The 14,577-nt window shown below is 36.7% G+C and overlaps 1 protein-coding gene across 10 annotated transcripts in view; it reads left to right on the top strand.

Annotated features, from left to right (window-relative positions):
• Positions 1-14,577, top strand: part of LOC125659042 (protein retinal degeneration B-like) — a 49,612-nt gene that overhangs the window by 14,500 nt on the left and 20,535 nt on the right. For 3 of the 10 annotated variants that reach the window (XM_056146500.1, XM_056146507.1, XM_056146538.1), the window contains 8 exons: positions 120-453; positions 6,047-6,179; positions 7,649-7,852; positions 9,075-9,320; positions 9,649-9,984; positions 13,064-13,159; positions 13,497-13,565; positions 14,009-14,032. In XM_056146500.1, coding sequence (XP_056002475.1) covers positions 376-453; positions 6,047-6,179; positions 7,649-7,852; positions 9,075-9,320; positions 9,649-9,984; positions 13,064-13,159; positions 13,497-13,565; positions 14,009-14,032 — 1,186 coding nt within the window. In that variant the 5' untranslated portion in view covers positions 120-375. The other 7 variants (XM_048890605.2, XM_048890596.2, XM_048890619.2 and 4 more) reach the window with 4 other exon arrangements.

Here is a 14,577-nt window from a genome sequence, read left to right as displayed (position 1 = left end):
TCTGTCCAAGGTAAATTCCAAAAAATGCATAGCTTGTGAAAGACTGGTACGAGTTCACTCAGAACAGATACACATGATCTTTTCTGCAAACCTTAATGATATTTTTTTGACATTTTCAGGTAAGAGATTCTTACGGGAATTAAAGGGATGGCCAGACAGACAATAGCCTGATGTATGGTGATTAATGGAGACTGTACCCAGGACTCTGAAACAATGACAGTGTTAACTATTCTGCTATTGATTAGTGTCTGTTAATTCATGGCGTTAACAACTTTGGATTTGGACGCCGGGGACCGACCAGTCATGATGCAGTCATCATACTTCATGCATAAAAAGGACATGTTTTATAATTAGGAAGTAGAATCAATTACCAAAATGCTCATCAAGGAGTACAGAATTCCCCTGCCTATGAGTGTGGATGAATATCGTATAGCCCAGCTGTACATGATACAGGTAAGGAATATCGTATAGCCCGGCTGTACATCATATAGGTAAGGAATATCGTATAGCCCGGCTGTACATGAAACAGGTAAGGAATATTGTATAGCCCAGCTGTATATGATACAGGTAAGGGATTATAGCTTGGCTGTACATAATATAGAGAAGGGATTATAGCCCAGTTGTATATGATATAGGTAAGGAATTATAGCTCAGCTGTACATAATATAGGTAAGGGATTATAGCCCAGCTGTATATGATACAGGGAAGGAATTATAGCTCAGCTGTACATGATATAGGTAAGGGATTATAGCCCAACTGTACATGATATAGGTAAGGAATTATAGCTCGACTGTACATAATATAGATAAGGGATTATAGCTCAGCTGTACATGATATAGGTAAGGGATTATAGCCCAGCTGTACATGATATTGGTACAGGTGAGAAATATTGTATATTCCAGCTGTACTTGATACAGGTGAGGTGCTGCATGTGTGTGTAGTATGGCGAGTGATTCTGTTGATTATGTGATTGGGAATTTATAATATACATATTTATATATATAATAATATGTATAAAATTTGTATGATGAGGATATTTTTAGATGCCAGAAATGTAAGTAAATGACCCTTTCTGGTAATATCTAAAGAAAGAAGCATGTAGAGAGTGTTAAGGTCATTAAGCAGTCATCACTCACAGTGTTTAAGAGAATCTATTAGATATTTTAGGTTATTATAAGGTTAAATTCAAGCAGTTGTTATCTAATGACTCTAGTGCTATGTCAGATACACATTTGGTGTGTCATATAAATTGCTTTCAAAATTTAGAGATACACACCATAGAAAGAAACATTCTGTTTTAGTGTAAAATGCTCTTTCATAAGACAATTCTATCTTACCACAATTCTCAGGTCATAAAAATTGTTGTTTCGGAGATATGAGGTTGTCTAAATGGAAGATCTTATTTAGGTTTGATGATTTCGTCATCACTGCAAAAAAGAGAAATATTTCAGTTGTGGCTTAGATAACAGTTTAATGTCTGCAAATTCATTTGCCAATTTCCCTTTTGAATAGCAGACTAGTTGATACTTGTTCCCTTCATAATGCCTGATATTTTTGTCTTGACATTATCCCTAAGACTCTGGAAAGGGGGTGGGAGGATTTCCCCATCAATGGGGATTTAAAATTCCAGCTACGTATAGACTGTAGTTATATAGTGATACAAAGAGTGTTCAAGACCCTAGAACCCCTTTTATTTCAAAAATACTATCATCTACTCTACATCTCGTGTACCATCACATTGGAGAGTATTTCATTGGAGTATAAGGTATTTCAACTTTTGAGCATCATAAAAAATTTACAAGCGCCCCCCCCCCCCCCCCCCCCCCCTGTGGGAACTACATTAAACTAAACCAAAAAAATATAATTATATTGATCCATCCATATTTCCATATTTTTTGTGTCAAATGTCCTTAAATTATCTCAGGCAAAGAATTTATAAGGACAAGATACTGATATTTATTTTTCCATTTATGGCATTCAATAAAGGAAGCCTGTCATCCTTAAGGCAAATTTTCAAATAGATCTAATCCATAAGATATTAAAAGGCAAGGCAATGAAATTCATGTTAATAGATTTAAAATATCATTGAAATATTTGTATAATTTTCACAAGCCAAGAATATACACTGTATCTAATTTTGATATTCTTAGTTCATGTTCATCATGAGCTCAGCTGGTAACTGATCGATTATTAATTTTGGTAGATAATCCTTCAAAACATCAGACTATTTCCTTTGAAAATGAGCAAAAGGAATCAAACATGATCAAATGTATGTTCAAAACCCGAGCCAGATTGTTATCATATTTTAAATCCCTATTACATAGTACAATTTTACGTTGTAAGTACGTGTAATACAGCTAGTTTCCACTTCACTTTTAAGTGTAAGGTAAAGTACTTGGTATCTTAAAATGAAAAATCATTGCCAGTTAAGAAGAATAATTACGAAAAGTTTTTTGTTATTGTTTGTGAAATAGATTTGATGTAAGAGGTTTCATCTCAGAAGCCAAGCCCGTCTTTGTAGTTGTGTTTTTATTGAGAATGAAAAATAATGCCTGTTAGTATTAAAGTAGGATAAGTTTCCATTATAAAACCTCATTTAATAATTATCTGTGATTAGAGATTCTATAAGATAATGTCAGTGTTCACTGTGTGTTGATGTAATGAGGAGAGTACTCCAGACTTTGTCTAATATTTTTTCAGAGTAGGGAAGATCAGAAATGAGTATCTTTCATGCAATGAGGCAGGCTGTGTAACAATATTCAACATGCTAACTAAAGGAAATTTACTATCTTGAACATCCTAATTAAGATGCTACAAAAAATTTATAGAGGAGGGAGGCTGGAGAAATCCTGCTTATAATCACCATTGAGCTAAACCAACTTCTCTTAGGTGATAGTTCCTTAGGCTGCCTAGAAACCTGTCTGCTTAATTACAGAATTCCGAGCTCTCCTCATGTAAAAGCTGATTTAAGGGAAGATATTATAGCATGGTCGAATTTTGAAAATTCCTCCATAGATCCTGTTTTGTCCAGGCATAATTTAATCTGGACCTAATCGCCTGTGTCAATGGTCATCCTGGTGCCACAGTATGGTGTTAGTCCGGACTACAGCTGGTTCTGAGATAACAGTATGGTGTTAGTCCGGACTACAACTGGTTCTGAGATAACAGTATGGTGTTAGTCCGGACTACAGCTGGTTCTGAGATAACAGTATGGTGTTAGTCCGGACTACAGCTGGTTCTGAAGATAGTACTTGCCATATGATATGACTGTTGCAAGGTTACTGTTACCATACGAAACTGTCATATAGGTATTAACAATATTAGTACCAAACAAAAAAAAATCAGTTAAAATGAATATGGAAAGTATAACATTTTGCAGAAAAATATATGTGCATGTAATTACAAATTTGCTCTAGGGAAAAACTGGACACATCCAAACACTCAGGATGGAACTAGACAAACGAGGAAACATGGGTATTCATTTTTATTCATGGCAAAGAAAAATATTGTTTAGAGTTATTTTATTTGTGGTAAACATAACCTGCATCAGCATTGTCATCAGTATTTTTTGTTATGTAGTATGTGGAATAATATAAGTTTCCCAAATTTTATACAATGTATGGAATTTATGATTATTATACCCCCCGCAACAAGTTGTTGGGGGGGGGGGTGGGGTGGGGGGGTATACTGGAATCGGGTTGTCCGTCTGTCTGTCTGTCCGTCCGTCTGTAGACGCAATGGTTTCTGGGCTCTAAAGCATTATCCTTTCCACCTACTGTCACCATATCATATATATGGACTACCCATGGGATGAAGATGTTCCCTATCGATTTTGGGGTCAAAAGGTCAAAGGTCAAGCACACTGGACATCGAAGTAGCAATATGGTTTCCAGGCTCTAAAGCGTTATCCTTTCCACCTACAGTCACCATATCATACATATGGACTACCCATGGGATGAAGATGTTCCCTATCGATTTTGGGGTCAAAAGGTCAAAGGTCAAGCGCACTGGACATTGAAGTAGCAATATGGTTTCCGGGCTCTAAAACGTTATCCTTTCCACCTACAGTCACCATATCAAACATATGGACTACCCATGGGATGAAGATGTTCCCTATCGATTTTGGGGTCAAAAGGTCAAAGGTCACGCGCACTGGACATTGAAGTAGCAATATGGTTTCCGGGCTCTAAAGCGTTATCCTTTCCACCTACAGTCACCATATCATACATATGGACTACCCATGGGATGAAGATGTTCCCTATCGATTTTGGGGTCAAAAGGTCAAAGGTCACGTGCACTGGTCATCGAAGTAGCAATATGGTTCGGTTTGTCATGCCATTTGTTTTTTACACTCAGAAAAGAGGTAGTTTATACCTATTACCAACATCCTTTGGGAGATTGGGGTAAGCGGGGGGTATTCTTAGTGAGCATTGCTCACAGTACCTCTTGTTTCATTCGATGTGTACTTTTTCTGTGCCCATTTCTGTTTTCAAAGATTTAGAATCTTAATTGCTGAAAAGAAATGAACTTCTATTTGTTTGATCAACTGGACGTGCACATTAGATTTATTATTAGAAATTAATAGGGTTTACGCTAAAGTAATAAGACTTTTAAAATGAATTTTATTCATATGCAAATGCTACCCGTGATCAGATTTTTTTTCGACAGTTTTCGACAACTCTGGCCATGGTGATACTGTAGGGGCACAGAATGAAATTTCAGTATCACAAAAGTTACATGTAGTATGGACTAGAAGTTAAATTGTACTAATTTCAGTATCACAAAAGCAGTCTTCACGAAAACATTTCAAACTTGCTGGCCAGTCGGACCAGTGAACTGTCTGAATTTACTGGCCCACAGTGAAATTTACTGGCCCCCTAAATTTCCATATGTTTATCACATATATCATTAACGAAATGTGTTTAATTATGTTTGGAAAACTCTGTTGGACTGGTAATTTATTTCTGCGTACTGGTTAAAATTATACCCCATCAGTCGGGCTGGACTGTGACATAAAAAGTTAGCTTCAAGCCCTGTTTAATGTGACTTACAAAAAGTCTACAAGCCCATCGGACTTCCTGATTTTTAATTTTCACTGACCCGACCATAAAATTCACTGGCCTCGGTCTTCGGACCACTGAGTTTTCATGAAGACTGCAAAAGTTAGTATGGACTGGAGGTTAAATCGTACACTAATATTCAGTAATAATTTTCAGTTAAATTGTACTCATTCCTTGATATGTAACTGAGTTCTGTGTAAAACTCAGAAACCTCAGAAATGATGACGAGGTCACTGAAATGTTTGAACACAGATGTCAATTTGTTTGTCTTAAAATTAATTGGTGATAACTGATGTCTGGTACACCAGTTCCCCTCAAGATTTAATCCAAGTTAATGTCTATCTGATCCTCAAAGAAATACTTGTTTCTTCTTGTCTGCAAATGCTGTCCAGTACATCAATAAAACTTAAGTGTGGGTTGTATATATACACAGATTAAACAGCACTGCATGTGAAACATGAATAAAACTTAAATGATGTTTGTATGTACTTGAGATAATACATAGTACATGGTATTTCAGATATTGCAGATTAAATACACTTCATGTTACAGATGAATAAGGCTTGAACGATGTTTGTATACATTTCAGATTATGTATCATATAATATTACAGATATTGCAGATTAATTGAAATACGGGATAATTTGAAGCATTCAGTTCCTTGAGATTGCAGTATGGTGTTTATGTCTCTGTTAGAAACAAGATGTCTGAGATGGGCTCAGCCTTGCTCTCCTATTTGTCAAATTGCAGATTGATAGGTTGTTTGATGAGTTTATTAATAATCCAAATGCTGCAACCTTTTCTGTCTCTTTCTTTTCCTCCTTTCTCTCTCTCTCCCTTTTTTCTATCCTTTGAAGAGGGAGGTCCAGGCTATGCCCCCCCCCCATGCCCCCCCCCCCCCCCCCCCCCCCCCCCCCCCCCCCCCCCCCGACTGGTCCATGTGTATGATCTCCTTTACAGGTATTTTCTGATTTTCTGTTTAACAGAAGAAGAGTCGTGAGGAGAGCCACGGAGAAGGCAGCGGAGTGGAAATTATCACCAATGAACCGTACGAAGGTGGTCCTGGAGGAAATGGACAGTACACTTACAAAATCTACCATGTGGGGAGCCACCTACCAGGTACTACACAGATTACGTATTATATGCACGTAACCATTTACAAGTCAGACCATCACAGTCTCACAAAATCAAAAGTCTCAATTTTAACTTCTCATTTATATATATGTATATAGATTGAAGACTTCCAAAGTTTAAACCTCACAATTTCACTTAGATTGAGTCTTGCAAATAACACCGAGTGGCAATATTTCTGCAAGGTATGAGAAATCTACAGTGAACATGTCCTGATATTGGGATCAGGTTTAGGGGGTATATGTGCACTTTGTACCCATCTGTAATAGACGGTATGTAATGCATGGCCAGAGCTTTCCATGATTACAAAGAAGTGCCCTGATTACAGTTGAGGGTCTCAGGTGTGTTTGGACCCACCCACTAGACTTGGATACCATCAACAAGTGGTGGAGCTACTGTAATACTAACCTCTATTTGTGTACCACAGAAACTCGTATAAAGATTTACATATACTACAGTTACATCATTCTCCTACACTTATAAAGAAACGAGATGACTGCCTTAAGAGGACATATTCATGGAAAAGGGGGGTGGCTGCAATGTAAATCTGGCAGATATTTCTTGGGGGGGGGGGGGGGGGGGGGGATAAAAGTTGGATACAATTTTTACCTGGAAAGGGATACCACATGATCTATAAGGGAAATGATGTAACATTTGTACAAGAGCCAAATGGGTGTAGTGGAAAATGAAGAATAATCTACCTTTTTGTGAAGAATGATACAGTTTACTTTTATCGCTTTTTAGGTTCATGTACCGTATATAATAATGATTTGCAAAAAGAAGTCGCTGTAAGATGTATATTAGTCAGTGACCATTTAAATGGCCGAAATTTGGGTGTACATTTGTACTAGAAAATCACAGATTAAATACATGTGTATGTTGGGAGGGGGTAAGAATTGCATGTTCTTCATTGCAAAATCAGCTGCACAAAATTCCTTCATCTGTTTTCTAGATGAAAGTAAACTAATGTAAATAATGCAGAACATCCCAGGGTTCTTAATTGGTTGAAAGTGATTGTTAATGTGAGTAGGACACCTTCCACGCCCTCCAATACTTATTTAATGAATATACGGCAGTCTTCTGGCAAAACGACAACATCTAAATTCCAAATACAAGCTGATGTGCAAGTTTTAATCTGATGCATATACGGTATCTGTAGGATGGGTCTGGGCCATACTGCCCAAGTCAGTTCTATATATATATAGTATAGGATAGGTCTGGGCCACAGTGCCTATTAAGTCAGTTCTATATATAGTGATGCGTTTGTTTTGTAGGGTGGTTCCGGACCATACTGCCTAAGTCAGTTCTATTTATAGTGACGTGTTTGTTTTGTAGGGTGGTTCCGGGCTATACTGCCAAAGTCAGTTCTATTTATAGTGACGTGTTTGTTTTGTAGGGTGGTTCCGGGCTATACTGCCTAAGTCAGTTCTATTTATAGTGACGTGTTTGTTTTGTAGGGTGGTTCCGGGCCATACTGCCTAAGTCTGCTCTCCGTGTGGAGGAGGAAGCTTGGAACGCCTATCCCTACACTAAAACACGTTACAGGTGCCCCTTCGTGGAAAAGCTGTACCTAGAGATTGAAACCCGGTACCTGAATGATGCTGGAGAACAGGATAACATTTTCAATTTGACCTCATCTGAACTTAAAAACCGGGTCATAGGTGAGCTCAAATCTGAACTTAAAAACCGGGTCATAGGTGAGCTCAAATCTGAACTTAAAAACCAGGTCATAGGTGAGCTCAAATCTGGTGACAGGTTTACACTCAAGACACTTCATTCATACCTTTACTTTCAAAAATTGCAAGAAATCAGATTTTGTGTTTAGGCATGGAAGGTATTACCAGAGTCATTTTGATGATGATTGGTTTTTTCATGAACCGTATTCTCTCTTGTAACCCACAAGCCTCTATTTTCTTGATGATAAATGTGTTTTTGGAGATGAAAACCCACTATGTGTCTGGTTATTTTGATAATGCCCACCAGATTGATTCATTAAGTGAGATTGAGTTCTATTTCTGACTCAGACAAATTTGACTGAATGCCTGTATTATATTGCATATTTATTTTTTCATTCTGCCTAAATTGAGGCTTTATTTCTTGAAAATATTAGCCAGTGAATAATTTGATAGCAGTTTCAGTTTTTTATGCAGAAATTTATGACCCAAACAAAAAAATTATTGTTCCAGGTCATAAAGAAGAAGGGCTGTTTGTCTTAGTTTTTATCTGTATATCAACTTCTTGTAACAAAGCCCATGGACAATCTATGCAAAAAATTCAGGACTCTCTGACCTGACTGGTAACAATTTGATTTGGTCTGAAGTGTTTGGATACAAGTTCGAAAGATTGAAATATATACAGTGCTGCAAAATGAATTTTTTGTAACTAACATGCTATATCCCATAGCTTCTGATAAAATAATATATTAACCCGGTATTTATTTATTTCATGCAAATAGCACATTTTCAATCGGTGTTTATTATTGTTTATATTGAAATCAAAAGTAGACAGTCCTTAAATTCTAGTTTACAATCGTTTGAATCAAAGATTTGTGGACTTCCTATCGTGATTTAATATCGTAAGTCAGCAACAAAGAAATGTGAAATGGTGGATATTAATTATAGATACATTTTATTTTTACATATGAAATAATAAAGTAATAATAAGTGTAGGAGGGGGGGGGGGGGTGATACCTTATAGCCATCTCATAAAAATGTTAAATTTTTTAAAAATGGGAAGGGTTACGGTATTGCAGCTAGTACATTGGTATTAAATGAAATATGAAATGCAAGCTGTAAATGACGAAAAGTGTAAGGTAGAAAACGTCATAATGGATAGAGTTGACAGGAAGTTGAGCTACTGTCGTTTGTGTATTGTTGTTGACAGATTACCTAGACATTGTTAAGGACCCGATATCCAGTGGTGACTACAAGAAAGAGGAGGATCCGAAAATTTACAGATCTCAAAAGACGGGCCGTGGTCCGCTCACAGAAAACTGGCTAGCAGAATATGCCCGAGATGCCAAAATTCCGAGCAAAAAGAAGTGTTTGATGACGGCGTATAAACTGTGTCGAGTGGAATTCAAGTACTGGGGGATGCAGAACAAGATCGAGAGATTCATACATGACATAGGTCGGTTCCTGAACAAGTCGGAATATTGATTTTCTATATTTATTAGCGTTTTTACATTCTGTTTTTATTGATGTGTTATAGATCAATGATAAACTGTTGACATTCAGATGTGTGAATGACAAGTCAATGAAAGGTCGAAGATCTCTGGTTCTCAGAGCAATGTGTAATGTACATCTGCATGTTAGATATAAAGTGAGATTCAAATGCAGAATCAAAGCTTAGATTTAACTTGTATGTAGATGTGTGTTTTAAGATATTAACAGTATCTAGATTTGTATTCATGATTTTAACAGTATGTAGATGTTTATTATGATCTTCCGGTTTCCAGGTCTAAGAAAAACAATGCTCCGAGCTCACCGACAGGCTTGGTGCTGGCAGGACGAATATTATGGACTAGAACTCAGTGACATCAGGCGTCTTGAACGAGAAACTCAACTGGCTCTTGCTGAGAAAATGAAAATAGCTTCAGATGATGAGGAGGAGGGTGAAGACAACACAGAAACACCAAAAATTCCAATTTCCACCTCGTTTGATCAAGCAGCAGCCATTAAGAGACAGACCTCAGAGTCTGATCCCCAGGGTAAAATTACCACGGAAACCAGGAAGCCATCAGCAGGGACTATTCATAAACGCTCACTCAGTGGATCAGCCAAGCTCAAAGGAGGTCAGTGTAAATGTTCACTCAGTGGAATAACCCAAGTTCAAAGGGAATCACTATTAAAGTTCACACATCACTATTAATGTTCACACACTGGGTCAGCCAAGTTCAAAGGGAATCACTATTAATGTTCACACACTGGGTCAGCCAAGTTCAAAGGGGGGTGGGGGGGTGTCAATATAAATGTTCTTATAATGGGTCATTCAAAATCAAAGAGGGTCAATATAAATGTTCACATAGTGGGTCAGCCAAGTTAGAGGTCATTATAAATGTTCAGTATAATTGCTCATTCATTGGGTCAACCAAACTGAAAGGAGGTCAGCAATGATCTCAAAAGAAAAACAGCTCATAGATTTAACACTCAGAACAAGAAAAAAATTACAAACAACCTAGCAAAAAATATTGAGAAAGAGAGAGAGAGAGATAACAAAATGCTCCGAGATTTTATCAAAGGATTTAATGAAGACTGGGTTAAGATAACAGCGGAATGTGTGTGAAATATAGTATTTTTGTATTATCTTCATCTTGTATTTGTGCCAATCACACCGGTTCTCTATTCAGTTTGAAGTCAGTTTTAATTTCATTACATTGACGCCCCATGTGGTATATCAGAGCTTGTATCTGTGAAGTAGCTCCAAGTACATAGTTATTCAGATTGGAGGTCCTTCATGGCCAGAATTTGCCAATTGTATTGATTTTCTGCCACCATAAAACTAATATCTCACACAATTTAAAAAACAGTTACTGGGAGCTTTGGCTGAAAGCGATTTTAGTTAGAGGAGGAATCCATCAATTTGAGGGACTCGGATTCCATTTTTTTGTGACACCAAGGATTAGTGGGAAACTTATCCAGAAGGATAATTTAACAAGCTCTGACAATATTTTCTTTTGGTAGAAAGTGTGGGAGTTACGACAAGACCTAAAAACATCCAACAGAGTTTTGACTTAAATATGCTGACTTAAATATGCTGGATTGCTCTTTATTAGCTGTCATTTCGGTGTCAAAAATGTTTACTGTAAAATTTTTATTTTCTATTTCAATGACAGGAAACACTAAGGTTGATAAAATTTTGTTATTAATATTTGAGTTAGAAAACCTATCCAGAGGCTCTGAATGAAGCAAAATTACATTGTTGTCTTCCTGTACAAAAATTGATTTCTATATATAATGCTATATATATTTCATAGAACCAAAATCTTTATTTTGATAAAATCTTGAATGTTTTAATTTCATTATGGTTAAAGTTACATACAAACTATCATAATAGCACATTTTTACAACAAAATAAAATTTTCAGATTTAGAGCTATACCAATTATATAATGAAGAGCATTGTTGATATTGAAGTTTTGTTGTTGTTTTTTTAAATTGATAATATAGAAGAAAATGTTTCACAGTTAGGAAGGGGTGTACTAGAAATTTTAAAACTCTTATGAAAGTTCTTATGAAATGTTTGTACATTCATCAAAGTTGTTTGTTGACTGAGACTTTTTTAAGTTGCTATTAACCTCTCCAAAGAAGACATAACCCTCGGATTTCTCAGTCAATGGTCAAAGACCCAGTTCACCTAGATAACAAATTCTCTCTAAATTTTCTCTCTTATAATATTGCAATGAAAATTTACAAGAGTCTTTATTAAATATTTTCCATGCTCTAGATATTAATTTTTAGACATGAAATATTTGAAAATTCCTATTTTTAAAAGTGGGAGACATAAATTCACCTCACAGTGTTGAAAAGAAAACAACTTGTAATTAACTCTCCTTACCCACTTTTTGGCACAGTGCACATGGATATATTACAAGGGAGTTTTGTGTGAGCCACATCACACTTTCACCTTTTTGTTTGTGTGAGCTGCATCACACCTTCACCCCTCTATTCGTGTGAGCCACATCAAACCTTCACCTTTTTGTTTGTGTGAGCCACATCACACCTTCACCTTTCTGTTCGTGTGAGCCACATCAAACCTTCACCTTTTTGTTTGTGTGAGCCACATCGTACCTTCACCTTTCTGTTCGTGTGAGCCACATCAAACCTTCATCTTTCTGTTCGTGTGAGCCACATCACACCTTCACCTTTCTGTTCGTGTGAGCCGCATCAAACCTTCACCTTTTTGTTTGTGTGAGCCACATCACACCTTCACCTTTCTGTTCGTGTGAGCCGCATCAAACCTTCACCTTTTTGTTTGTGTGAGCCACATGACACCTTCACCCCTCTGTTCGTGTGAGCCACATCAAACCTTCACCTTTCTGTTCGTGTGAACCACATCACACCTTCACCTTTCTGTTCGTGTGAGCCACATCAAACCTTCACCCTTCTGTTCATGTGAGCCACATCACACCTTCACCTTTCTGTTCGTGTGAGCCACATCAAACCTTCACCTTTCTGTTCATGTGAGCCACATCACACCTTCACCTTTCTGTTCGTGTGAGCCACATCAAACCTTCACCTTTCTTTGATACATAACAGACAGAATAGAAAACGTCCACTAAAACATATAATTCTATATTCCGAACTTAATTCCAATACAGAAAGAGCTGTTTCCTTAGATGTACATGTATGCAGCATCATATGAAACAGATAGGAATTTTTAAAAAGAAGTTATTGTGTATTTATAGATAACAAAAAACGTCACCTTTTATTTTCACAAGCATTTTGAAACCACCATAATTTTTCTAACTTGCATGCTAGGTACTATATGGATGAATTTATTGTTAATTAGAGGGGTTGAACATTAGATACTACATAACACGCCCGAGTCTCTGCACATAGTAAATATTTATTTAACCATGCAGAGTTCCTGCATATGATAAATAATTGAATGAATATCTAAATTTATTGAACCAATGTTAACTGTGCAAATTTAGTAAAAATATATCAATATCGAATTTTTAAAAAAGTGGAATTACTTTGATATATAATTCATTTTCCGTAGTGATGTCTCGTTTAGGGCCTCCACCTCACAAATGATGGAGAGCTTGGGAGGAGCTGTTGCAGCAATGATTATTACCTCCCTTTACACATAGATTTATACAGAGTTCACAGAGTATGTCACAAAAGTTATCCCTATTTCTGTCTGTTATAGGCTCTTTTCATGACATCTCCGCTTCACGGATGTTCGAGAGTTTGGAACAACTCCAGGAGTCCAGCTCAGGTGACGAGGAGTTCTTCGATGCGAAAGGTATGTAGATGGAACAGCAGGTGTTGAAGTCAAAGTGTTGTAAAAATGTCATCTGTTTGTATGGAAACCCGTGCTTGGTTTTTATTGCATTAAGATCATCTCTGTGTTACCATATGTTTTGCCTCTGTTAAACCTGTGCACTGTGCATTACTACAGTCAGTGGTCTCTAGTTTTTTTGTTTTTTAATTTTTGATATTTTTCTATAAATTTTTTGTGTTATTTTTTTATATTAATCACTTTCTGTGTCTGTGACCATCTTTCATTTTGGGGGTTCTCCTCCCTTCTACTCTGATTCGCATGCTTCTCCTATTGTGAGTTTTGTTGTGACTTCTGACAGGACAACTGACCCCGTGTGAAGAGGGCGAGTTCTGGTCTGACGAGGGATCAGACTGTGCTGCAAGCTCAGGTGAGTGTGCTCAAAATTGGATGACTGTGTTCGAGTCACAAGCTTCCAGATTTTGCTTTAGGTTTTCATAAGATTATTAAGCATGTTTTTACCAAACAGTAACCCCAATGAAATCAGAAAGATTGTGATTGCATAGGAAAATATATTTATAAGATTGATGACATAGATTTATACATTAAGAGAAAGTTTCGCTAAGGAGACATCTTGTGCTTGATAAATATAATGAACAGAAAATATCACAAGAAATAAATTTTCACTTGTTTGTACCCTTAAGAATCCGCAAACATAATATAAAATGTGTTACAAATAATGCCAGATCTACAGAGGAAGCCGTAAATTTCAGGGAACATTCAATGCATGATCTGTGTTGAGATTTCTTTGTGCCTTTTTGTCATCTAATCTGTTAATATGCATGAGATTTTGTCAATCCATTTTTGTTTTAGGCTTGGTTGGATTAGGAGGTTTGTGTGTGTGATGCTATTTCAGTCATTTGCTCTTGCAATTTTCAAGAAAATCAATTGACTTAACTATAATAATTAACCAGATTATCTCTTTCTACCTGTGTGATGCACCAATAATCCAAAAGATCAAATCCTTGAAATGTAGTCCTACTTTCTTCAGCTAGATTATTTATTCATAATCGATACAGTGAACTGATATATATTATTAATAGAATCCTTCATTAATACATGTGTATGAGTTTGAAATTAGTGAAATTCTGTTAAGGGAACAAGATTTATAGTCTAGGACGAGGCTATGCAAAGTCTAAGATGAGGCAATGCTGAGACGAGGCAATGCTAAGTCTAAGATGAGGCTATGCTAAGTATAAGATGAGGCTATACTAAGTTTATGACAAGGCTATGTGAAGTCTAGAACAATGCTATACTAAGTCTAAGACGAGGCTATGCTAAGTATAAGATGAGGCTATGCTAAGTTTAAGACGAGGCTATGTGAAGTCTAGAATGATGCTATACTAAGTCTAAGACGAGGCTATGCGGAGTTTTAAGTTGTG

The sequence above is a fragment of the Ostrea edulis genome, chromosome 1 (assembly GCF_947568905.1).
Source record: "Ostrea edulis chromosome 1, xbOstEdul1.1, whole genome shotgun sequence".
In the NCBI taxonomy this organism is placed as follows: Eukaryota; Metazoa; Mollusca; class Bivalvia; order Ostreida; family Ostreidae; genus Ostrea; species Ostrea edulis.
The sequence above is the reverse complement of the archived record's forward strand: the minus strand, read 5'-3'. Positions and strand labels throughout refer to the sequence as shown.